The 27,746-nt window shown below is 37.3% G+C and overlaps 1 protein-coding gene across 1 annotated transcript in view; it reads right to left on the minus strand.

The window, feature by feature from the left end:
• The window catches only part of CPED1 (cadherin like and PC-esterase domain containing 1), a 301,545-nt gene that overhangs the window by 45,054 nt on the left and 228,745 nt on the right, over positions 1 to 27,746 (minus strand). The window contains exon 16 of the mRNA XM_030857653.2: positions 3,570 to 3,687. Within this exon, the coding sequence (XP_030713513.2) occupies positions 3,570 to 3,687 (118 nt within the window). The remainder of the gene's footprint in view (positions 1 to 3,569; positions 3,688 to 27,746) is intronic.

The raw sequence follows: 27,746 nt of genomic DNA on the forward strand, positions 1-27,746 counted from the left end.
AGTGTAAGTTGTTATATTTCCTTCCAAAAAAAGATACGATAGGGCTTCCCAGGTGGCACAGTGGTTGAGAGTCCGCCTGTCGATGCAAGGGACGCGGGTTCGTGCCCCGGTCTGGGAAGATCCCACATGCCGCAAAGCGGCTGGGCCCGTGGGCCATGACCGCTGAGCCTGCGCGTCCGGAGCCTGTGCTCCGCAACGGGAGAGGCCACAGCAGTGAGAGGCCCGCGTACCGCAAAAAAAAAAAAGATACGATAAAAGCTTTTGTTTACATATTATAAAATGCAATCTAAATTATTTTCTTTAAATGTAATTCTCACTCAATGATCATATAAATTTCTTCTTTCTGCAAATTAGAAGAATTATTTTTTCTTTACTGAGCAAAAGATTTTATTCTTAGGTTGTGTCTTATAGTTAAACTATTTTCAAAAGGCTAGAATTCAACTTAGTAAAAAGAAGTCACTCAAAATTATATTAGCTAGTGTTATTGAAAAAACATTTTTCAAGGAGAAAAAATGGATTCAGTTCTGCCAAATAACTGTAATGTGCTGTGAAAATAAGATTTTGGAGCCATTCTATGGCCTTATAAGCTAAAGCAAGAGTCCTAAAATAAACGTCCTCCCAATGTCATCTAATGTGACAACTTCTTTCTATAGAAGGGAGTCCTACCATCAAGGAAGGAAATCATCTCTGACAGCAAAAAAAAAAAAAAAAAAAGTGCATTCTTGCAAAGTGCTGTCTCTGATCTCACTCATTTGCCTTGAATCTTTAGGTCCCTAGGACCTCAAGGATGGAGCTGTTGTCTCTAGCTGATCGTGCCCTGCTGCTAAGAGTCTTCTGTGAAAGAGAGGAGGGCTTGGATCGTGGTTTTAGTTCAGCCACTATTTTAAAATCATATCTCAGACACTGAAAGATGAATAAAGTACAATCTTTGCTCTGGACACACTTGTGGTCTACGTGCAGCCATCAGTACAAACTTATTGCTGATGCACCTTTGACATATTAATACACGTACCCTGTACTACACGTGCACCTACTCCTATATGTATATATTACATATATACATATCCATCATAAAACATAAAATAAGCATAATTAAATAAAAATAAATGTACATATATTTTCATCTTCACTGGCTTCTTCCCTGTGGATTGTTCTGTGCTACTCACTCCCCTTGCATGGCTGCAGTATTCCACTTTGAAGACTACTGATTAGAGGAAGAGAGAGAAACATGTAAATTAGATACTTGAAATACAATGAGGTGAGTGCTGTTTGTAGACATATGTCCAGGATATTCTGGGTGCATAGAAGAGAAGCAACTCTAGGGGTGGGGTAGTAAAGAAGGACTTCCTAGGGAGTAGTCTGGAGTCCTGCAGCTGACTATCAGCATGAAATGAGGTCAAGAGGCTAAGATGGGGCTTCCCTCATGGCGCAGTGGTTAAGAATCCACCTGCCCATGCAGGGGACATGGGTTCGATCCCTGGTCCGGGAAGATCCCACATGCCGTGGAGCAACAAAGTCTGTGCACCACAACTACTGAGCCTGCACTATAGGGCCCCCGTGCCGCAACTACTGAGCCCATGTACTGCAAGTACTGAAGCCTGCACGCCTAGAGCGTGTGCTCCGCAACAAAGAGTAGCCCCTGATCGTTGCAACTAGAGAAAGCCCATGCGTAGCAACGAAGACCCAATGCAGAGCAAAAAAGAAAGAAGAAAAAGAGGCTAGGACGAGTTGGGAGAGATCAGATTATTGTCAGGTTAAGGAATATGAACTTGACTGGGGTGTCAATATTGTGGTTTTTTTTTAAAGAGGCATAACTACTCAAGTTACCAGAAGGCCCCTGTGTTTTTTGTTTTTAATTTTATTTATTTTTGGGCTGCACTGGATCTTCATTGCTGCACCCGGGCTTTCTAGTTGTGGCGAGTGGGGGCTACTCTTAGTTGCAGTGGGCGGGCTTCTCATTGCAGTGACTTCTCTTGTTGCAGAGCATGGGCTCTAGGCACGCAGGCTTCAGTAGTTGCGGCACGTGGGCTCAGTAGCTGTGGCTTGCGGGCTTAGTTGCTCCACAGCATGTGGGATCTTCCTGGGCCAGGGATTGAACCCGTATCCCCTGCATTGGCAGGCATATTCTTAACCACTGTGCCACCAGGGAAGTCCCAAGGCCCCTGTTTTATGGCAGCCTCTCTTGTAAGGACCAGGCTTCAGAACAGGGCCTGGCATAAGTTACTGCAAGTTTAATGGACAGAAGAAGCTGCCACTTCTTGAGGAATCTCAGTAATGTATCTTCAACTTTTTGTTGAAGAACTTTTGACTCGGTTCAGTAGGAGGAACAGAATTAAGTTGTTTTTATGATTCTCATAAATTGTCATCTGATAAAAAATACCTTGACACATTGGTGTCTCCTTTGTATGTAAGAGTATATATCTCATTTAGCCAAGAATCATAAATCATACCACCTGACACACCATAATGGGTAAATTCCTCCCTATGCACTGACTGTAATTTATTATTTAGGACACATGTTCAAGAAATGTCCACGTTTGTTAACAGTGCATGCCAAATTGCAATTTGTCCCACCCATTTGTGAAACTCATTTCCTGTTCAAGCTGTGGTGTGAAGTTCATGGCAAGGGTAGAAAAGCTCCTGAGTATTTTCTCAGACTTTTTAGTTGGAGGGAGACTTGGGGTCAGGAGGCCAGAGCAGTAACCAGGAATCGCAGAGAAGATGCTCTTTCCTCCTCTTACTGTCTTGGAGGCATTTTTAGTTCCAGCTTTGGCTTAACTCCACTAGCCTCCACTGAAAGAACAGTGCTGGGGAAGGAAAGAAACAGGGGAAGTAGACAGTGGCACCAAAGTGCCTCATTCCAGGTCTGCCCTAGGCGTAGGCAGGATTGAACACTGTAATTTGAATTTGACATCATGATTTTCCTGCCTCTATGCATGTTCAATGTATGGGAGATGTTAGTGACCATTCCCAAAGATTTTTTTTTTTTAACTAAAAGAAATGGTTTAAAACTGAACTTGTATCCTTTCCAGTTCTTTGGGTTCACAAGGTCAACTTATTTTGTACCTACTCTGTGGAAAGTATAGTGTTAAGTGAATTGGTAGAGTGTGAACAACTCAGATGCCCTGCCCTCATGCAGCTGACAGCCCAGGAAGACTGACATCAAACAGTCAACTACACATTTAAATCATTTAAATAACTGAGGAAATTGCCATGGAGGAAAAACACTGGGTGCTATGAAAATATGTAATAAGGAAAACAAGTCAGAGACTCAAGGAAGGCATTACGGTACAAGTGACTTTTTGGCTGAAATCTAAAGGTGAATATGCATTAACTAAGCAAAGAGCAGAGGATGAAAAGAAAAGCATTTGATTAATCAAAATATTTCACATATTAAAACAATGCATTTACATTAATTTTATGTGCTGTAGTTCATATTAATGAAAAAGTGTCATATTACCTTGATTTTTTTGTACAAGAATAGTTTAATAAATAAACATCTACTACTTATCTATATTAAAGGATTTTTTTTTAAAAAAAGTAGAAATGATATCCAGTGTAATAGTCACCTTTTGTGTCCCCAGATGGACAGGTCTTTAGTCCCGGCTGTGAAATGGCTTCAATGTAGTCAGAAGAAATGGGCTGTAACCCGCAGGTTTCCTCTGGTTGAATCAGCAAACCACAATCCTGCATCACAATGATAAAAATTAGCTGTATAGTAATTAACCTGACCTGTAGTAATAAAATGCACAAAACAAGACTTTCTGTGCCAAATAACTTTTGGATAAAAGGGAGCAATTCTTGTTTACCCTTCTCTTGATATTTATTCATCCATAGTTGTTTTTGCTATTAATAGCTACTTCCATTAGGGGGATTCATATTAATAAATTCTAATGATAAGTTAATCTTTATTTTGGCATTCATACTCATGTTACTGCTCTGCCAATTTTTAAAGAAATAAATGTCAGTTTTACTTTAAACATATACCTGTGTGTTGTTGACTCATTAAAAATATAACATAGTATAATAGAGAACAATATATCAAGGGGAAAAGACTCAATGTGAGAAGAGAAATGGGAAATATTTGGGGAGAATGTTAATTTAACAGATGAATTTCATTTCAACACACATTTATTGAGGATCTGTGATATGCTAGAAATGGAATCAAATACATATATTTTATCTAAAGCACCTTCACATATTTATAAAAGTATGTAATAGCTCACTGCAATGAAATTCATTAGGGAGGCACGTTCTGTACTAAGCAAGGCCTTCCATAGTCTGCCATATGCATTGGAGAGTGGCAGTTCGTTGGCTTTGAAATCTCTCCTCTGCTCTAGCAGGTTGTCCTGCTCTCATTTTCTCTTAGCTTATCCTACAAAGCTATTGGCATCTGTACCTGTCCTGTTTCCCTCTATCCCACCTCACCTGGTTCCACTGCCACTCTTTTCACCGGGTTCTCTCAGCCTACCACAACTAAGGCCAGGTAAAAATGCTAAAATCACTCTGAGGAATGCTTTCTTCCTAATTTTGCACGGAGAGCATCTTTTTGTGTCTTAGGTCTCTTGAAATGGTAGCACAGTTATGTGTTACTGTCTGTCGGCATCATTTGTTTCCTTCATTCTCTTCACCACTTGGTAATTGCATTGGTTATTTGTGCCTTTCCACTAGACTGAATACTCCATGAGAACGGATAATTATTTTGCTCCCACATACACCCAGTCCCTAGCGTACAGTAGATAATGATAAATATTTGTTGAATGTGTAAAATGTTACAGTTAGTTGTCCCCCTTTTTATATCATAAATTCTCAGTAATGGAGAGAAAATTGTTTTGACCTCTTGTTTGCTCTGTACCTCTGCCTCTAATGAGCAATTTCTGGTCAGCTTCCCTCAGACTTTCAAACATCCTAACCACCAACTCAGATTCCTAGATCTCATACCAACATGTCCGGATATTAAGGAAAAAAAGGAATGGAGGTAGTGTGCGACTTTTTGAAATCTTGACTTAGTATGCATATTTTCATTTTTTAATTCATGACTGAAATTGAAGTTTAGGAAACTGATTAAAATTAGAATTGTGATTTGTATTAAAATGTTCATTATTATAAAGCAGTTAAAAATAACAAAGTTTATAATGATGTGAGAAGATTTAGTCTGAATAAACATCTATGAATGATATATGTTAATGTATGTGTGATATCTATCCATCTATCTATCCATTTATTTTAGGTGAAGACTAGACCTTTTTTGCCAGAAAAATGGCATTATGTATCTATCAGATTGAAAAAAAATGTTTTATATCAAATGTTAGGGAGGGTGGGGAGAAATAATTACCATTAAATACTGCTGATAAGGAGTATTATCAAAGTAGCTGATTAGTTCAGCTACTTTGGAAGGTAGTTTACAGTAAAATTAAAAATTCACAGACTCCATAGCCCCAAAGTTAGACTTTTCAAAGTCTACTCCAGAAAAACCCTCATGCAATGCATAAAGAACATGTATAAAGATAGATCTAAATGAACGAAGATGGAGAGATTTCCCAGGCATATAATTAAGAAAAAACTGAAGACCTTGTTTTGTTCCAGAATAATACATTCCACATGAAGCACATTGTGAACATGTGGCAAAGTCATCTAAATTCAGGTATTTCAGACTGAGGTGTTGCATTCAATTTATTACCAATGCAAATAATGTTGAAACATTCCTAAAAGTCTGGATTTAGATAAACGTTTGTCTAGACATGATTGTTTGTTTGGCGTCTCTGTGGTGTGTGTGTGTGTGTGTGTGTGTGTGTGTGTGTGTGTGTGTGTGTGAGATTGTGCCCTAATACTGGAGGGCATTAGAAAGAGTCTAGATCCCAGATGCCAAAGCCCCAGTGGGTATCTTTGAAGCTGAACATATTATTGGCTGTATCAATCAGTTAGAAAGATGTATTGTTAGGTGTGCTGATGGCTTATCCTGTAGGGAACCAAACTCAATCTCTGATGAGTGGGTGTGGGCTATTTCAGATATGTTAGCCACAGGCAGCCTTTCTGAGGAATGACATCTGAACTGAAGGATGTGAAAAATTGGGGGAATGAGAATTTCAAGAAGAAGGAGTTGCATGTCAAAGGTCACAAGGTGGGAAAAAGGTTTATCTGACATCTTAGGCAAAAAAAATTATTAAAAAAACTATGTTGACAATCTATATTTTAATAATCAAATCATGACATTTATTTCTTGAGATGCACCTCCAAGGTTATCTGCTACAAACTCCTACTCAGAGGAAGAATGATAATCCAGGATGTGGTCCTGAGCAATTCTGGATACAGCTTTCAAATGGAAAGGTATTGATTTAATACCTACAACCTGCAAAGTGCCTTGCTAGAATGCAGGTACTTGACCTCAAGCAACATCATCTAGTTCATCATCAGAAGTTTCTTCTTAATCCTGAACTGAACTCCATCTTATTTGTTCTAATTATCCTCTTCGGTGCAGTTTAGAACAAATTTATTGTAATAATATAGAAGCATGTTCTGACCTGACTTCAAAGGTGCTGAAACAAATGACTGGCAATAGAGAATAATAATATTTTTAAATGTTCGATGTTTGCACTTACTGAATACTCAAGATCCCACATATGAGCCTATTATAACAGAGTAAACATAATGCAGAACATAGAAAAGCATAATGTAAGTGGGAAACAGACAGGGTGACCGCTCCGGCGGCTTAGAATCTTGGCCTTGTCTTCGCGTTTGAATTGTGCCCCGGCGTGGTGCTATCTCTACCTCAGTAGAGGCTCCTACGGGGTACCTGTTCTTCCACAGTCAGCAGGTCAGCCCTGTGATACTTGCACTCATGAATTTTAGTCCAGCTTTGCCATGAACTGGCTGTGTGCTATTGAGTAAGTCACTTGATCTAGTTTTCTCAATATAAAATGGTGAAGGGTAGAGAGAAGATACCACAGCAGATGATGTGAGGTGCCTACACAATATTCATTCTCTCTTCTTCCTTTCTAGTAGAAAGACCTTCATTTTGTTGGAGGGAGCAATGTGTTTAGCATTCAAAAAAATCAAACAAATAAAACTCTATTTCCCAGTCTCCTTTGTAGCTAAACATGGCCATGTGACACAATTCCAGCCAAAGAAATATAAGTGGAAACTGGCTACAGATCTCTGGAAAAATTTTGTTTCCCTGATGCCATGTTTTCTTTGTCACTCTGTTTCCGAGTTCTGCTAGGAATGTGGATGTGAGCCTGAAGGAGGTGCAGCCATGTTGTAATCATGAGGAAACCATGAGCAGAAAGATAGGAAGTAGGATGGCCATGATGCTGTAAAGCTGCCGCATGCTGACTTTGGGCTGCCCGCCTCTACACTTCTTGCATTGGAAGAAAAACAAACACTTACTTGGTCAAACCACTATGGAAATATAATATGCAGCCAAACTTCTCTCTTCCTTTAAGAGTTTGTGAAACCTATTGTTGGGCCACATGAAACTTTGAGAATCCCTTTAGATCTTAAAAGTGATAAACCCCACTAATAAAAAAATTAAACAGTTTTTGAAAGGGAAAAACTCATTAGCATATCTCATTCTTTCTTCACTGGTATGATTAGTCATTTAGTCACATTCAGGCATATTCAAGAAAATGAATAATAGCTCTTCTGGCCTTACATGTCATCTCTTTGAGCCCCTGAGTCTAGGTACATGGAAAAGGTAGTATTTAGCAGAGAAGCTTAAAATTTACCCCAGAAATCTCCACATTTAGATTGTATCCATTTGCTGGAGACTTCACAAATTCCTGAATGGACTGTCATAGCTTTCAACAGAGTGCAATGAGATAATTAATGGATTTTCTTGTTCAAACATGTGCAGAGTATATACGTTTAGTACATAATTAAAAAAATTTGCTTAACTTTTCATGAAATGCTGTAGTTACCAACAGAAGATATTAAGGTGCCCTTGGCTTCACCCTCTGCCCTACCCATGAATACATGACCACTGTTCTTGTTACCAATTCCTCTGGAAACCCATTTAGTTTTTTACAGATGTATTTGGCCACAAATGAATTAGTAGTATTTTTCATTTTTATGTGATTCTGCTATGTTTTTAGAGCAATATCAAATTGGACTATTTGATCTAGTAGGTAATTTTGAACATCACCTACTTTTTTAATTTTTAATTTTAATTTTTTTAATTTTAAACATCACCTACTTTTTTGGTGCCACAGAATCATTCTTTTAAGATCAAACAGTTCTCCCTTTCTTCTACTAAATAATGAAAAATGTCCACATTCTAAATTTAAAAATATACATTTACTCCTAGTGGCACCCAGATTTTCCGGAGGGACCCATTTCTTTCCCCTGGGCTGCTGCTATTTCTAGTAAGTCAGTAGTGACTGCTCAGACTTGACAATAGTGGCACGGTTGCCTCCCTGCAGAAAGGCAGAGTCCTCTTCCAGATTAAGAACGTTCCTTTTCCCATAAGAGACAAAATTCTTGATGAGCTAATTTTTCTATCTTGTTTCAAAAGGATGAATAATTTTCTGTCTTCACATTGCCTCTAAATTTAACAACTGCTTTCCTTGTATTGTAGTCAGCCAGCCATAAAATAGTAGCTATTGTGTGATTCGCAGTATTAGACACAGAATGACCATTTACAGAATAAATATCTGAGGTATAGATTAGCGATGAATCATTACAGCATAATCCATCTGAAATCATCTTTTACATATCACAGTGATCCTAAAACTGAATGTTTTTCATGAAGAAAAGAATGCATATGCAGAAAACTATAAGACACTGATGAAAGAAATTAAAGACGATACAAACAGATGGAGAGATATACCACGTTCTTGGATTGGAAGAATCAACATTGTGAACATGAATATACTACCCAAAGCAATCTACAGATTCAAGGCAATCATTATCAAACTACCAATGGCATTTTTCACAGAACTAGAACAAAAAATTTTACAATTTGTATGGAAACACAAAAGACCCAGAATAAGCCAAAGCCTTCTTGAGAAAGAAAAACAGAGCTGGAGGAATCAGGCTCCCTCACTTCAGACTATACTACAAAGCTACAGTAACCAAGACAGTATGGTACTGACACAAAAACAGAAATATAGATCAATGGAACATGATAGAAAGCCCAGAGATAAACCCACGCACATATGGCCACCTTATTTTTTATAAAGGAGGCAAGAATATACACTGGAAAAAAGACAGCCCCTTCAATAAGTGGTGCTGGGAAAACTGGACAGCTACATGTAAAAGAATGAAATTAGAATACTCCCTAACACCTTACACAAAACTAAACTCAAAATGGATTAAAGACCTAAATGTAAGGCCAGACACTATAAAACTCTTAGAGGAAAACACAGGCAGAACACTCTATGACATAAATCACAGCAAGATCTTTTTTGACCCACCTCCTAGAGAAATGGAAATAAAAACAAAAATAAACAAATGGGACCTAACGAAACTTAAAAGCTTTTGCACAGCAAAGAAAACCATAAACAAGATGAAAAGACAACACTCAGAATAGGAGAAATATTTGCAAATGAAGCAACTGACAAAGGATTAATCTCCAAAACATACAAGGAGCTCATGCAGCTCCATATCAAAAAAACAAACAATCCAATCTAAAAATAGGCAGAAGACCTAAATAGACATTTCTCCAAAGAAGATATACAGATCGCTAACGAACACATGAAAGCATGCTCAGCACCACTAATCATTAGAGAAATGCAAATCAAAACTACAATGAGGCATGACCTCACACCAGTCAGAATGGCCATCATCAAAAAATCTACAAACAATAAATGCTGGAGAGGGTGTGGAGAAAAGGGAACCCTCTTGCACTGTTGGTGGGAATGTAAATTGATACAGCCACTATGGAGAACAGTATGGAGGTTCCTTAAAAAACTAAAAATAGAACTACCATATGACCCAGCAATCCCACTACTGGGCATATACCCTGAGAAAACCATAATTCAAAAAGAGACATGTACCACAATGTTCATTGCAGCATTATTTACAATAGCCAGGACATGGAAGAAACCTAAGTGCCCATTGACAGATGAATGGATAAAGAAGATGTGGCACATATATACAATGCAATATTACTCAGCCATAAAAAGAAATGAAATTGAGTTATTTGTAGTGAAGTGGGTGGACCTAGAGTCTGTCATACAGAGTGAAGTAAGTCAGAAAGAGAAAAACAAATACCGTATGCTAACACATATATATGGAATCTAAAAAAAAAAAAAAAAAGATTCTGAAGAACCTAGGGGCAGGGCAGGAATAAAGACGCAGACGTAGAGAATGGACTTGAGGACAAGGGGGGGGGGAGCGTAAGCTGGGACAAAGTGAGAGAGTAGCATTGACATATATACACTACCAAATGTAAAATAGATAGCTAGTGGGAAGCAGCTGTATAGCACAGAAAGATCAGCTTGATGCTTTGTGACCACCTAGAAGGGTGGGATAGGGAGGGTGGGAGGGAGACACAAGAGGGAGGGGATATGGGGATGTATGTACACATATAGCTGATTCACTTTGTTATACTGCAGAAACTAACACAACATTGTTAAGCAATAATACTCCAATAAAGATGTTTAAAAAAAGAATGTAATGCATATAAATTCATATTCAAAGAGATTTATATGCTTTACAGAAGGCAATTTGGAAATATCTCACAAATATAATTATACTGCTAAGACTTAATCCTACAGACATACTTGGTAAAGTCTCCAAAAATTCATGTGCAAGGAAATTTACTAGAGCACTTCGTGTAATAGAAAACTTGACACTACTTAAGTGTCCATCAACAGGGAACTGGTTAAATAAGTTGTACATTACATAATGGAACATTCTGTAATTCTTAGAAGAGAAGGAGGCAGAGTGAAGATATATAGAGAGATATAAGGTATATTATTAAGAGCAATAAAGCAAGCTGCAGGACATTACATACACCTTGATCTTATTTAGTAAATAAAGTGCTAGATATTATACATGCTTGACTGTGCATAGATAACTTCTGGAATGGTGCACAGGAAACGCTGAATAGTGGCTTTCTTGGGAAATTAAGGATGGTACGCCAGAGATGGAGAAGCAAAAATGAACTTTTTCTGAAGATTTTTACCATTGGTATGAATCATACTTTTTTAAAAAAATACAAATTTAAGTAAAGAAAATAATATTTAAAATCGTAAAGTAGAAGAATAGAAAATCAGAAGAGGACTGATAGTTCCTTTGAAAGTATATTAGTTTCCTACAGCTGCTGTAACATAGTAGCACAAGCTAGGTGCTTTGAACAACAGAAATTTATTGTTTCACAGTTCTAGAGGCTGGAAGTCCAAATCAAGATACTGGCAGGTTTGGTTCCTTCTGAAGTCCATGAAGGGCTATGGGCCTGCAAAGTCATTTAATACTGTCCTGTGTTCACAGAGTTTACAGTTTATTAGAGGAAACATAACTACAAGGGAATTGAGTAAATATTCCAGGTAGAAGGAGGAGCATGAAGCAATCTAGAACTGAGTGAAAACATGGCCAATCAAGTTCCAAGTGGGCAGTGTTTGGAGACCATGATAGGAAGTAAGTAGAGATCAGTAAAGTTATTTTGGAATCATGATTCTAATCCTTGGCTCATTCTAATGACACAAAATTTAGGATTGTGGCAATGAACTAAGCTTCTTTAATTTTTTTCTGTTTAAAGATTCTTATCAGATCAATCTCTAAACTCTATTCCCTTCTATAAAACTTATAAAATTTTTTACTAAGCAGCTGCCCTTTTAAAGGACAGTACAACATTAAACATCTTTACTGAGGAGTAGGGGACATTTTGACTTTAGTTTTTTCTAATAAAATATTCGCAGTGAACTAAGTTTACCTATACAATTGCTTTATTTTGAATTTTAATGAAACTAAGTAGCTAGCCAAGTCATTCTGCACTTCGTGCAGAAGAGATCTCTAACAATATTGCTTTAAAAATTGATGTGTTTCAATGCTAGATGTTATCCTGTTTTAGTGAGAGTTTACAAATAAGTTTTCAATTTTAATTGTTTTTAAAAAACAATGGAACTTGGTGTTGGGGAGCAGAATTGTATATGCAGCTTGAGTTGCTATCTGTGTTTGGAGTTCATAGTCTTATTTAAAACACATTAGAATCCAAGTAGTAATGAACCACCATATAACACCATTGCATGTGTTTGTTTCCTCAAAAAAATTTCAACTGAAATGTGGCTGTACATTATACTACCTAAGAATTTTTAGTCCCCTATGAATTGAACTCAGGAACAAAGGAAATTGAAACAAATTCTAAGCAGATGAATTAGTTCTAGTCAAATAAATTTATTTGTCGTATAAATACGACATCAACATTTGGAATACTTCTTTATACTTCTCATGCATTCCAAATCCCTGAACTGATAATATGCAGTTTTCTCTTTTTTAATCTAGATGGTCTCCAAATTAACTAGGATGGGGCCAGTGTGATCCTGCTTGCTGGAGTCCGTTCTGAAAGGCACCCTGTATTCTCAATTTAGAAATACATCTGAGTCGCCAGGCTTTGTAGAATTTGGACTGGAAAATCTAGTTACATGGGGCCTGTGAAATGACTAATGCTTCCCACTTCCGGTGAGCTAGAAACTCCAAGGAAAGCAGCCTTTGTTGTGGTCTTTCAACACTTTTGGTTTTGGTTCCAGATGGAATCCAGAAGGGTAGATGTGAATGCAAATGAAAAAAAGAATGAATTTATATGTCTGAATATTTGAAAACGTTCAGTTCTTTTTGATTTGTGAACAAAGAAGTATGGCATTGGAGCTGAATGTACAATGATGGACTTTCTCATACTTTGCAGAAGCTGGATCCGTTTGGGAAGTGACAGAACAATAACAATGACAAAAAGAAAAACTTATTTCATATTCCAAAAGAGCAAATCGATCATGGGTAGACTGAAGAAAAACAGTAGTGAGTGGAAATAGGCAGTAGGCTACAGAGATATTTTAAAAGATGCATATTTATCAATAATGTGACACCAAACGTAACAAATGTTTGCCACATATAAAACAGCAAGTGCGTCTTCCAAGGATATATGGATCAGTCATAGTGAACATAACTGCTGTTATAAGTATTTCAACATGGACCGTCCCACTTATAAACAGTCTACTAATAAAGTATATGAGGTTATGATCTTTAAAAATGTAGCTCTGGTAGGAAATCTGAGTGGCACAAATAGAGTTGAATATTTTAATGAAATATGCAGTTACAGTAGTTTTGGGCACCGTGTGGGCACTTCCTGACTACATTCATCTTGGTAACTGCTACACAAACACACTTACACCTACACACACCTATACATGCACACAGCGATCCTTAGAACTGTGAGATTTTAAAACTTGGGGGGAGTATGTTAGGCTATAAAATAATACTATCATTACATGTCGTAAGTTATAAATTCTGCCTCCTTTGAGGCTTGAATAGTAATTGTGTAGCACTAAATAGTATTTTTAAAGATTACCCACTAATCAGCAACCTGTACATCCACAGTTAAGCTCAAAAGCATGCTAAATGTATCTAAATTCTGTTTAGAATAAAATGCTGATACATTCAAAACTGAACATCCAGGGCTTCCCTGGTGGCGCAGTGGTTGAGAGTCCACCTGCCGATGCAAGGGACACGGGTTGTTGCCCCGGTCCGGGAGGATCCCACATGCCGCGGAGCGGCTGCGCCCGTGAGCCATGGCCGATGAGCCTGCGCGTCCGGAGCAGCGGGAGAGGCCGCAACAGTGAGAGGCCCGCGTACCGCAAAAAAACAAAAAACTGAACATCCAAACTGTTATGATATTGTAAGATAAAAAGTTAATATTAATTTTTAGTATAAACATATCCTACCAATGCAAAAATTAGATACCTATGAAAATAATTGTGCTATGACAGGCAAGTCCTTTCTTTGTGTCGTCTTCTATTTTAATACATGTTAATCAGACTTTTACAAAATACTCTAAAAATACTCTAGCAGCAGTCTAAAGGTCATCCCCCCTAAGATATTTATTAATTACACAGGGAAAATTGTAACGTTACAGTGGAGAAACCCAGCCAACACTACCCTCATCAAGTGATCATGAGAAACACACCATTTCTGCAGTATTCTTGCCAGAAATGTTGAGCTTCATTTAATGAGAAAACAAGATACAATTCCAGACTGAGAGTCATTCTACAAAATAACTGATCTGCATTCTTCTAAAGTATCAAGGTCATGTGGAAGTGTCACAGATTAGAGAAGACTAAGAAACATAACAGCTAAAAGCAATTTGGGATCCTGGAACAGGAAAAGAATATCATTGGAAAAACTAGTGAAATCCATATAAATTATCTGGTTAAGTAAATATACTGTACCAATATTAACTTCTTACTATTCATAGTATTGATAAAGTACCATCGTCATGTAAAATCTTAATATTAGGGGAAGCTGGGTAAGGATATTTGGGAACTTTCTGTAACTCTAAAATTAATATTAAAAGTTAAAAGATTAGTGTAATTTGACCGCCATGCTTTAGATTTTTCTTGAAGGGCAAAAATACACTGATGATAGAACGTTTTAATCATTCAAAGGCTTTTAAAAAGTTTTGTTGGAGGTTCTTTCATACAGCAGAGGAATAGCTCTGTGTAGTCACACCTAACTGGCATTCATGGATATCCCATAAAGTTTGATCTACAATCGTTGTGCTCTTAAAAATTATGAGAATTGTGGGAGAACAGTCCACAGGCTAAGGAAATACCTATTGTATTTATGGACTAACTCTTCAGGAGATAACAATCTCCCGGTCAGTTGGCAAGGATCAAGGGAAATGCCATTTATAGAAAACTCAGGTTATGTCAAGTACCGGGGAAGGCACACCCTATACACTACTGCATTGAATCTTTACAACTGTTTTGAAGTGACTATTATCCTCATTCAAGAGATGAAGACATAAAGATTTGTAGAGCTTTGTGGAAGCTTTTCTAAAATCAAGCACCTTAGTAAGTAGAGTAGCTAAAGTTGGAACCATGGTTCTATCTGAGTTCAAACCCCTGCTTCATAGACTGAAAGACAAAATAAAATAAAACAAAACACACTGTACTCAGACATAAAGATCGTGTTTATGAAACATTTAGACCAATTAACTCTTCATCAGGGAAGACTTTTTTCATGACTACAGATGGCATCCCTAAACATAACCAGCTGTACTTTAAATGCTTACAGTTGGTCAAAAGTGGGACTAGGCAAGAGTGTGTATGATTCAGGTCAAATCTATTCCCTCTGGTGGAAGAAAAGCCTCCAAGTACCTTTCCAGCCTTTGCTTTGTTACTCAAATACTTTTTTACTTTTCAGTACTAGCACATTAGGAAATTAATTATTAACTAAAGACTTCACATTGATTCCCACAGTAGACAATGAATACTTATCTATTACTGCCTATCATCAAGGAACATATATGTTTTCATATGATTTTCAAAATCATCAGTACTCATTTGTCATGTGTTTTCAGTTCTCCAAAGAAGTTTATAGTTTATGACATTTATTCATTTGTTTTTTTTCAACTGATTCCTTTAACAGACATTTGTTCAGCATCTCCATGAGCCAGACACAGCCCCTGCCCTCATGAAGTTCTAGCAGAGAAAACAGATATGTAAACACACAATTGCTGTATAAAGTGCTAAACAGCTGTCATGAAAATTGTTCTGGACACACGGTTGGCACAAAGGAATGTGATCGACTCTGTTTTACAAAGGAGATTACAACTGGAAATATATTGGAGTTCACCAGGCAGATGGGGGCTGATGGGTTTCCAAGCAGTGGAAACAATGGAGGCAAGCAGGGGTGATGGCGGCTCAAAGCAGCTGACCTCCTGTGCCAGTGCTTACACAAGAGTAGGCATCCTTTATATCTGAAGACAACTGCACCCTAATTTATAAATTGCTACTTTTTTCCCCCCTGCTGTGACTATTAGCTTGGGATTCAGTCCTTAGCCATAAAATCCACAAGACAATCTGGAGCAGATTGGGAATGGCTTTTGTCTACTTGTGTTTGGGGACTGTGTAAAACATATGGTGTTAGTTACAAAACTCTGAAGCAGTTTGCTCACAACCTACCCCAACCATATCTGTTCAAGCTTTGATAGTGTCAGTTATCAGCAAGCTTGCCCAGTGAGGACTTGGCATTTTCCTGTGGAAAATGTGCTGTCTTCCTTGGCATCCAATGCAGAATTAAGGGTTGCCCATTTTAATGGGGGAACTTAAGACTCCATGACCCCGTTATAAGAAGGTGTCCTGGAGAAATTTCAAGATATAAGATTGTCACTGAGTGCGTCTTAAATTCCCCAGGGGTTTTAAATTATCTCATTATTTCCCAAACTTGAATGCTGTTGCTGTGATTTGATCATTACTGGTAAGTGGTTGTTACGACTCGCTGTGTGGGATGAAATGACTCTTTCATTCAAAGCCAAGTCTGATGAGTGAGTCCTTATAGATCACATCTCTCTGTCTCCACAGCTTTAGCCTCTGGGATGAGTCTGCCCCAGGGTGCCTCCCTGTACACAGCTGAAACCACTGGGTCTTCTCTCCTGGGCCACACGCTCAGGGGACCTGCCTTCTACCATTGCTTCTCAGTAATCCACAACCACGTGGCATTTCAAGCTGATCTCCACAATGTGTCACTTCTCTGCCTGAGTCAACAGCTGTTGCAGGATTCTGCCGTCACCAATCAGATATGCTTGCTTGGCCTAGCAGAGCTGAGTTATAGGGAATGTTGCTTTAAAGTCAGAGGCCTGGCTTTGCTCTAGAACTTTGCAGTTGTTACCCTGCCCAGATCTGATACTTGGTTGCTCCTCAGTGTTTTATCTTTAAAAGGCCATCTGTGTCTTAAGTCTCCACTGCATCGACTAACTTTGACAGGTCAAAACCGAAATGGACATAGCACTAGACATGGCTAATTCCCACTGATTCCCCCTTTCTTATGCCAGATATTCCTTGTAACTGGAGCTGGGATATGACTAAATGGTTTAACAGCTAAGGCTGATAATTGGCAAAAAAATAGTACCCAGGAGAATAAATTGTTTAATAGATTGGCCATTATTTTTTTTTATCATTTCATACGGTGTTTCATAAAGTTTCAAAACACTAATTCTACTCTACAATTTTTATTGAAATAAAAATGATATAAGAATTCAGAGAAGGGCTATACCTTCCCCCAAATGTGTTCCATGAAATACAGATTTCTGGGAGGTTAGTAAGAAGGTGTTAAGTCCAAAAGTAATGGTGCAGACCAGCTAAATGAATTTTTGGCAAAAAATTTTAAATAGATTTTGCTTATTTTCACTGTCAGTAGTAAGGTGTTCTACTAATAAATTTTTATTATTTAATAAAGCTGATTCTGAAAAGTGTTTAACAAGTTGTCATTGTTAATACTAGAGATAATTCAGCTATTTCAGAGGTTTAATTTCCTGAGGAGAAAGTCATTTTTTATGAAATCTCTTCAACTATTTCTTAATGAACCCATGACCAAGAGAATCTACATAAATTTAGCTGTTCTGATGACTAGTTTGTGTCAAAAACACTAAACTAAGAAATTGTGTGAGATCACTTGTTCTATGATGGGGTCATGAGCGAAAATCTCATATGTGACAGCAAAGACCAGAACAAAAGAAAATACCGCAAAGCTATATGGAAACAATTAACAATATACATTTTTTTAAACAGTAAATCCATTTACTATTTTTTTAAAATTATAAACAAAAGAAATATTCTGTGATGACAGACATCTGTCTGGCATAACTAAGAAATCATTCCTGGGAAAGAATAAGTTCTTGAGTTAGTTGCAAGTTTTCCCTTTTGAGTAAGTCACATATTATGTACGTGATATAACCCTATTCTATGAATACATCCATTTCTTTGTAACTTTCTTGGGAATCAATAACAAAAGTCATTATTCAGACTGTACACTATGCTACTAAATTTAATTTTTAAAGTGGGATTTCTTTTCTAAAAAACATCAGTCACATTTCTTTGCTACATCAGATGCTATCCATTATTATGTCCCTGAAATTGGTATATACTAAAGAGTTAGCTTATGAAGTTTTGCTTGAATGCAGAGTCCTGGAAAACAGAGTCATTGAGGCCATGGTGGCACATAATAAGGGAATAGAGGGGTCTAGATCTAATATGTTTAGTAGTACAGTGCTTAAGGGTGAACGCTATTATGTGAGACTGCAGAATTCAAATTTCAGCTCCACCACTCTGTAACCCTGGGCAAATCAAACCCCTAGTTGGAGGAGTTTCCTCTTCTGTGAAAGCCTGCCTTACAAGACTGCTGAGAGGATTAAACAAATTAATACATGTAAACAATGAAGAACCATGTGTGATCCACAAAAAGGGCTCAATAAATGAGGCTATGATTAGAATTGAACAGCATGTACCAATGGTCACATTACGTACATTATACAACATAGTTCATAACTCATAACTCACTATGAGTTAGATAGTGTTAGCTCCACTAAGAAATTCTAAACAAATAGCACTTACAGAGTTAAGTAATTTACATCATGTGTGGTCAGAATTTAGACACAAGTCTGTATAATTCTAAATTCTCACTCGTTTCCTCATATCATTCTGGAATTTAAAATAAAAAAACCTGGGCTCATGCTAGCTGTGTAACATGGGACAAATATAAATTATTTTCTCTGAGCCTCAGTTTTCTCACATTTAAAATGGGGATACCAATGTTTATTGCTCGTATAGACCTAGCATTGTTTCACTTGTAAATTACTACACAGTGCTTTTTAAAATTCTTGATGACCACTGTCTAACCTATTACTCAGCAACTGGCTTACGATGAATATATAGGTGACAGCAGTTAACTCAGTTAAATACCTATATAATTTAAGTTTCCTTTAAGTTGGCTCAACATTTTCAGGTTCCCCCTGCACCACCACCACGTTGGGGAAATTTCTAACACATATAGGAGAAAAAATTATTTTTTATTTGCAACTAAGTTAACCAAGATGAAAAGTATATGTATTTTATTTTTAAAATAGAAACAAAAATCATTTATTCCTTGTAATGAGAATTAGACATTCAAACAGTTTTCTCACATTTTAAGAACAATTTTGTAAGTATTGTAAATCAGTAAAAATTAGAAGGTGGTCTGATATTGTTGAGCAGTATTAAATGGTGAAAGTAGGCTGTAGGCTAGAAAAAACAATTATTGATGAAATTGTATCTCCCTGGATATACATAAGAACATGTAACCAAGGATGTTCCTTTCATTATGGAACAGGAGAGAAAAAAAACAATGTTTTAAAAACCTGCTTTTAAAGTTCACATGTAATACTATATCATATTGGCTTCAATAATTTAACCTATTAGCTAAGAATATTTACCTGCTTGAGGATTAAGAAATTATTGTGCTCCTTTTAGCTATTATTAATCTTAAACTCTTAAAATTACCTATAAGTGTTAGCTTATTTAATTCTCAGTGAATTTAAATAGCAATATACAGTCAACCTTCCATAGCTACGGGTTCCCCATCCATGGATTCAACCAACCACTAATCAAAAATATTCAGAAAAAAAAAGATTCCAGAAAGTTCCAAAAAGCAAAACTTGAATTTGCCGTGGTATTTACATAGCATCTATACTGTATTTACAACTATTTACATAGTATTTACATTGTATTAAGTATTGTAAGTAATCTAGAGATGATTTAAAGTATATGGGAAGATGTATGTAGGTTGCATGCAATTACTACACCATTTTCTATAAGGCACTTGAGCATCTTTGAAGCAGATGCCAGTGGATGATTGTATATGTAGTTAAATGAGCCCTTTCTAATGAGTTTAAAAACAACTGTAGTCATTTCCATATTAAAGAGATAGAATGCACTTTATGTAAAAATAATTAAAATTAAATAAAAATAGAAAGCTTCAAACCTCAAATGTGACTTAGAACATCCATGGGTCCTTTTTTAAAAATAGAGGAATAATACAGTTAGAAGTTCATGTTTTCTGAAGCTTTGCCTACTACGAGCAGCCACTGTCTATTTTAACACAACAGAGAAAGCCATTTGGAGTTCTTTTTAGAGGCTGTATACAAAGCATTAGTGCAAGTGTTGAGGGAGGCTAGATCTTCAACTTACAGCCAAGAAATTATTCACCATTCATTTGTTCAGGGATGATCTGTTGAGCTCTAACCACGGAATACAGAGATGAATAAGATGAAAAAGCCCTCATTTTCAAGGAACATAGTGTTAAAAAGGAGTGGAGATTTGAAGGATGATTAGGAAGAGAAGAGGAAACAAATGTCTTCAAGAAGAGAGAATAAACATGCAAGAGCTAACAATTAGAGAGGTGTGGTGTATTTTAAGAACATCGAGGACACAGGTATGGCTCAACTTTAGGTTTTGTGGGTAGCAGGGACTGAAGTATGGAGTGATATAAACTATACTAAGGGATTTAGATTTTATCGTTCCTCTCCCTCATTTACTTACTTAGTATTTATTTATTTATAATATATCTATGCTCATTATGAAGCTGGAAAATAAAAAATAAATTAAAGAAAAGAAAATGTAAAGTACAGGTAACATTTTGGATTTCTCCATGCCTCTATACGTGCATACTGTTCCACTTGTGTATTATACACATAGTATTTATTACACATGCATCTATTTTACAAAAGTGAAATTAAACTGTTCACTATGTTTTGTAACCATTTTTTTTTTTATCCTGACAGTACATCATGGACATGATGGAAGAGTTTTAATGGTGATGGTGGTGGAGTGGGATCTTGCAACACAATTAGATATGCATGTTACAAAAGAACTACAGAAGCTAGACGGCAGACTTCTGACTCTAGAGGCAGGAAGGTGGGTTAGGAGACTATTATAAATGTTCAGGGAGAGGGACCACAGGCTCAATTAGGATGCTGAGGAAGTGGCCAGGATACAAAAGACGTGTAGGAGGCAGCTATAAGCAGTGAAGGAGAGTGGGGGAAAAGGATAACTTTTGGGAATCTTTGGGTTACTGGATGGACAAGTGAGAAGGAAGGGGATGGTCTGTGTACAAAGCGAGGTGGACGGAGAGGCGTTCAGTTTAGTTGTGGAACTGGAAATGCTTGTGAAATATGTGAGTAGACTGTCCAATGGACAGTGGGATAAAAGGTTTAAATGTAGAATTCTGAGGAGAGGCCAAATATGGTGATATTTATCAAACTACTGTTTCTCAGAGTCAGAGTAATGTTTCTTTGACTAGTCATTCACTGTGGGTTATGAGAAGTTGCACAAATCCACCCAAGTGACGATTCGTCATCTTTCTAGAATGATCATGTTCTACATTTACTTGTTCAACTTCGTAAAAATCCACTAGCTCACTAGTGGGTACAGGCTCAGATCCAAATTTTCTGGCATAACAACCAAAATCCTTCACGCTTGAAGTCAATTTTTCTCACTTGAGTGCCTTTTCCCTCCCGTTCCCGTCATCATCCTGTATTCCATCCAAGCGATCTACCTGCTCTTCCCCTTCACTGTCACCTCTGTCTAGAAGTCCTAGGATGCTCTGGGGCCACACAAAATTGTTGTCTTGTGAGAAACCTTTCTTGGCTCCCACTCCCCTTCCTGCCCAAAAGAGGTTGTCCTCTTTGCTGTAATGTCATAACACATTTATCAGACATATCATACTCTATTGTAACTACTTATATATAGGTAGGTATATTTTTCTCAAAGATTGATATTTATGTATCTATATCTATTTTTATATATGTATATGTGTACATATGTATATGATTTATGCATATCTCTCTCTCCCCCATACATATATATACCTATATATTTGCCCCAAGAACTAGACAACATAGACAGTATGCAGACAATAGCATCAACTGAATAAATATGGGTTTTAAGTCACTTTGGCCTTTGATCAATATATGATTTGTATTAAGCCATATATTTAATCAATATTAAATATCAATTCAATTCTCTTTCAGCTTCTTGGCGTATAATGATATTCCCCTTGGTAATAAGAAAACCTGAAATTAGTGCTGTAGGAGAGAAGAATCAATACCTCTCAGTGATGTATATAAATGAATGGAGCACTTCCCTGTGCAAGTTTATGTCCACTTGTCTGAGACCTGAGCTGACCATGTGATTTGTATTTTTCTCTTTAATATATAATGTTGTAACAAACACCAGTGTCGATGAGAGTGTGGGGACACAGGTATGCTCATACATTGTTTATGGAAAGTAATTTGGCAGGGCATATTAAAGTTCAAAATTTGTTTTCATCTATTAATTTCACTTCTAGGAATCTTTATGACAAAAATAGGGGTGCAAGGGAGATTGGTTCAAGATGGTGGAGTAGAAGGACGTGCTCTCACTCCCTCTTGTGAGAACACCAGAATCACAACTAACTGCTGAACAATCATCGAGAGGAAGACACTGGAACTCACCAAAAAAGACACCCCACATCCAAAGACAAAGGAGAAGCTGCAATGAGACGGTAGGAGGGGCGCAGTCACAATAAAATCAAATCCCATAACTGCTGGGTGGTTGACTCACAAACTGGAGAACACTTATACCACAAAAGTCCATGCACTGGAGTGAAGGTTCTGAGCCCCATGTCAGGCTTCCCAACCTGGGGGTCCGGCAGTGGGAGGAGGAATTCCTAGAGAATCAGACCTTGAAGGCTAGCAGGATTTGATTGCAGGACTGTGACAGGACTGGGGGAAACAGAAACTCCACTCTTGGAGGGCACACACAAAGTAGTGTGCACATCAGGACCCAGGGGAAGGAGCAGTGACCCCACAGGAGACTGAACGAGACCTACCTGCTAGTGTTGGAGGGTCTCCTGCAGAGGCAGGGGGTGGCTGTGGCTCACCATAAGGACAAGGACACTGGCAGCAGAAGTTCTGGGAAGTACTCCTTGGCATGAGCCCTCCCAGAGTCTGCCATTAGCCCCACCAAAGAGGCCAGGTAGGCTCCAGTGTTGCGTTGCTTCAGGCCAAACAACCAACAGGGAGGGAACCCAGCCCCACCCATAAGCAGTCAAGCCAATTAAAGTTTTACTGAGCTCTGCCCACCAGAGCAACAGCCAGCTCTAGCCACCACCACTCCCTCCCATCAGGAAACTTGCATAAGCCTCTTAGGTAGCCTCATCCACCAGAGGGCTGACAGCAGAGCAAGAACTACAATCCTGCAGCCTGTGGAACAAAAACCACTTTCACAGAAAGATAGACAAGATGAAAAGGCAGAGGGCTATGTACCAGATGAAGGAGCAAGATAAAACTCCAGAAAAACAACTAAAGGAAGAGGAGATAGGCAACCTTCCAGAAAAATAATTCAGAATAATGATAGTGAGGATGATCCAGGACCTTGGAAAAGAATGGAGGCAAAGATGGAGAAGACACAAGAAAGGTTTAACAAAGACCTAGAAGAATTAAAGAACAAACACCTACAAAAATTAAAGAACAAACAAACAGAGATGAACAATGAAATGAAAAATACACTACAAGGAATCAATAGCAGAATAACTGTGGCAAAAGAAGAGATAAGTGACCTGGAAGACAGAATGGTGGAATTCACTGCCGCAGAACAGAATAAAGAAAAAAGAATGAAAAGAAATGAAGACAGACTCAGAGACCTCTGGGACATTAAATGAAACAACATTTGCATGATAGGGGTCCCAGAAGGAGAAGAGACAGAGAAAGGACCTGAGAAAATATTTGAGGGGATTATAGTTGAAAACTTCCCTAACATGGGAAAGGAAAGAGCGACCCAAGTCCAGGAAGTGCAGAGAGTCCCAGGCAGGATAAACCCAAGGAGAAACACGCCAAGACACATAGTAATCAAATTGGCAAAAATTAAAAACAAAGAAAAATCATTGAAAGCAACAAGGGAAAAATGACAAATAATATACAAGGGAACTCCCATAAGGTTAACAGCTGATTTCTAGGCAGAAACTCTACAAGCCAGAAGGGAGTGGTATGATACATTTAAAGTGATGAAAGGGAAGAACCTACAACCAAGATTACTCTACCTGGCAAGGATCTCATTCAGATTTGACAGAGAAATCAAAACCTTTACAGACAAGAAAAAGCTAGAGAATTCAGCACCACCAAACCAGCTCTACAACAAATGCTAAAGGAAATTCTCTAAGTGGGAAACACAAGAGAAGAAAAGAACCTCAAAAACAAACCCATAACAATTAAGAAAATGGTCATAGTAACATACATAACAATAACTACCTTAAACGTGAATGGATTAAATGCTCCAACCAAAAGACACAGGCTTGCTGATACAAAAACAAGACCCATATATATTCTGACTACAAGAGACCCACTTCAGACGTAGGGACACATACAGACTGAAAGTGAGGGGATGGATAAAGATATTCCATGCAAATGGAAATCAAAAGAAAGCTGGAGTAGCAATACTCATATCAGATAAAATAGACTTTAAAATAAAGAATGTTACAAAAGACAAGGAAGGATGCTACATAATGATCAAGGGATCAATCCAAGATGAAGATATAACAATTATAAATATATATGCACCCAACATAGGAGCACCTCAATACATAAGGCAACTGCTAACAGCTATAAAAGAGGAAATCAACAGTAACACAAGAATAGTGGGGGACTTTAACACCTCACTTACACCAATGGACTGATCATCCAAACAGAAAATTAATGAGGAAACACAAGCTTTAAATGACTCAATAGACCAGATAGATTTAATTGATATTTATAGGATATTCCATCCAAAAACAACAGAATACACTTTCTTCTCAAGTGCACATGGAATATTCTCCAGGATAGATCACATCTTGGGTCACAAATAAAGCCTCAGTAAATTTAAGAAAATTGAAATCATATCAAGCATCTTTTGGGACCACAATGCTCTGAGATTAGATATCAATTACAGCGAAAAAAATGTAAAAAACACAAATACATGGAGGCTAAACAATATATTACTAAATAACCAAGAGATCACTGAAGAAATCAGAGGAAATCAAAAAATACCTAGGGACAAATTACAACAAAAACACGATGATCCAAAACCTATGGGATGCAGCAAAAGTAGTTCTAAGAGGAAAGGTTATAGCAATACAAGCCTATCTCAAGAAATAAGAAATATGTCAAATAAACAATCTAACCTTACACCTAAAGGAACTAAAGAAAGAAGAACAAACAAAACCCAAAGTTAGTAGAAGGCAAGAAATCATAAAGATCAGAGCAGAAATAAATGAAATAGAATCAAAGAAAACAATAACAAAGATCAATAAAACTAAAAGCTGGTTCTTTGAGAAGATAAAAAAATTTATAAACCATTAGCCAGACTCATCAAGAAAAAGAGGGAGGGGATTCAAATCAATAAAATTAGAAAAAGAAGTTACAACAGACACCGCAGAAATACAAAGTATCCTAAGAGACTACTACAAACAACTCTATGCCAATAAAATGGATAACCTGGAAGAAATGGACAAATTCTTAGACCATCCAAACCATCCAAGACTGAACCAGGAAGAAATAGAAAATATGCACAGACAAATCACAAGTAATGAAATTGAAACTGTGATTAAAAACCTTCCAACAAACAAAAGTCCAGGACTGGATGGCTTCACAGGTGAATTCTATCAAACATTTAGAGAAGAGCTAACACCCATCCTTCTCAAACTCTGCCAAAAAATTGCAGAGGAAGGAACACTCCCAAACTCATTCTATGAGGCCACCATCACCCTGATACCAAAACCAGACAAAGATACTACAAAAAAAGAAAATTACAGACAAATGTCACTGATGAATATAGATGAAAAAGTCCTCAGCAAAATACTAGCAAACAGAATCCAACAACACATTAAAAGAATCATACACCATGATCAAGTGGGATTTATCCCAGGGATGCAAGGATTCTTCAGTATATGCAAATCAATCAATGTGATACACCATATTAACAAATTGCAGAATAAAAACCATATGATCATCTCAATAGATGCAGAAAAAGCTTTTGACAAAATTCAACACCGATTTATGATAAAAACTCTCCAGAAAGTGGACACAGAGGGAATCTATCTGAACATAATAAAGGCCATATATGACAAACCCACAGCCAACATCATTCTCAATGGTGAAAAACTGAAAGCATTTCCTCTAAGATCAGGAACAAGACAAGGTTGCCCAGTCTCACCATTATTATTCACCATAGTTTTAGAAGTTTTAGCCACAGCAATCAGAGAAGAAAAAGAGATAAAAGGAATCCAAATCAGAAACGAAGAAGTAAAGCTGTCACTGTTTGCAGATGACATGACACTATGCACAGAGGATCCTAAAGATGCCACCAGGAAACTATTAGAGCTAATCAATGAATTTTGTAAAGTTGCAGGATACAAAATTAATGCACAGAAATCTCTTGCATTCCTAGACACTAACAATGAAAGATCAGAAAGAAGAAATTAAGAAAACAATCCCATTTACCACTACAACAAAAAGAATAAAATACCTAGGAATAAACCTACCTAGGGAGACAAAAGACCTGTATGCAGAAAACTATAAGACACTGATGAAAGAAATTGAAGATGATACAAACAGATGGAGAGATATACCATGTTCTTGGATTGGAAGAATCAACATTGTGAAAATGACTATACTACCCAAAGCAATCTACAGACAATGCAATCCCTATCAAATTAACAATGGCACTTTTTACAGAACTACAACAACAAATCTTAAAATCTGTATGGAGACACAAAAGACCCCAAATAGCCAAAGCAGTGTTGAGGGAAAAAAATGGAGCTGGAGAAATCAGACTTCCTGACTTCAGACTATACTACAAAGCTACAATAATCAAGACAATATGGTACTGGCACAAAAACAGAAATATAGATCAATGGAACAGGATCGAAAGCCCAGAGATAAACCCACACACCTACGGTCAACTAATCTATGATAAAGGAGGCAATAATATACAGTGGAGAAAAGACAGCCTCTTCAATAAGTGCTGCAGGGAAAACTGGACAGCTACATGTAAAAGAATGAAATTATAACACTCCTTAACACCATACACAAAAATAAACTCAAAATGGATTAGAGACCTAAATGTAAGACTGGACACTATAAAACTCTTAGAGGGAAACATAGGAAGAACACTCTTTGACATAAATCACAGGAAGATCTTTTTGATCCACTTCCTAGAGTAATGGAAATAAAAACAAAAATAAACAAATGGAACCTAATGAAACTTAAAAGCTTTTGCAAAGCAAAGGAAACTACAAACAAGACAAAAAGACAGCCCTCAGAATGGGAGAAAATATTTGCAAATGAATCAACAGACAAAGGATTAATCTCCAAAATATATAAACAGCTAATGCAGCTCAATATCAAAAACACAAACAACCCAATCTAAAAATTGGCAGAAGACCTAAATAGACATTTCTCCAAAGAAGACATACAGATGGCCAAGAGGCACATGAAAAGCTGCTCAACATCACTAATTATTAGAGAAATGCAAATCAAAACTACAATGAGGTATCACCTCACACCAGTTAGAATGGGCATCATCAGAAAATCTACAAACAACAAATGCTGGAGAGGGTGTGGAGAAAAGGGAATCCTCTTGCACTATTGGTGGGAATGTAAATTGATACAGCCACTATGGAGAACAGTATGGAGGTTCCTTAAAAAACTAAAAATAGAATTACCATATGACCCAGCAATCCCACTACTGGGCATATACCCAGAGAAA

This window comes from Globicephala melas, chromosome 9, assembly GCF_963455315.2.
Source record: "Globicephala melas chromosome 9, mGloMel1.2, whole genome shotgun sequence".
Classification (NCBI taxonomy): domain Eukaryota; kingdom Metazoa; phylum Chordata; class Mammalia; order Artiodactyla; family Delphinidae; genus Globicephala; species Globicephala melas.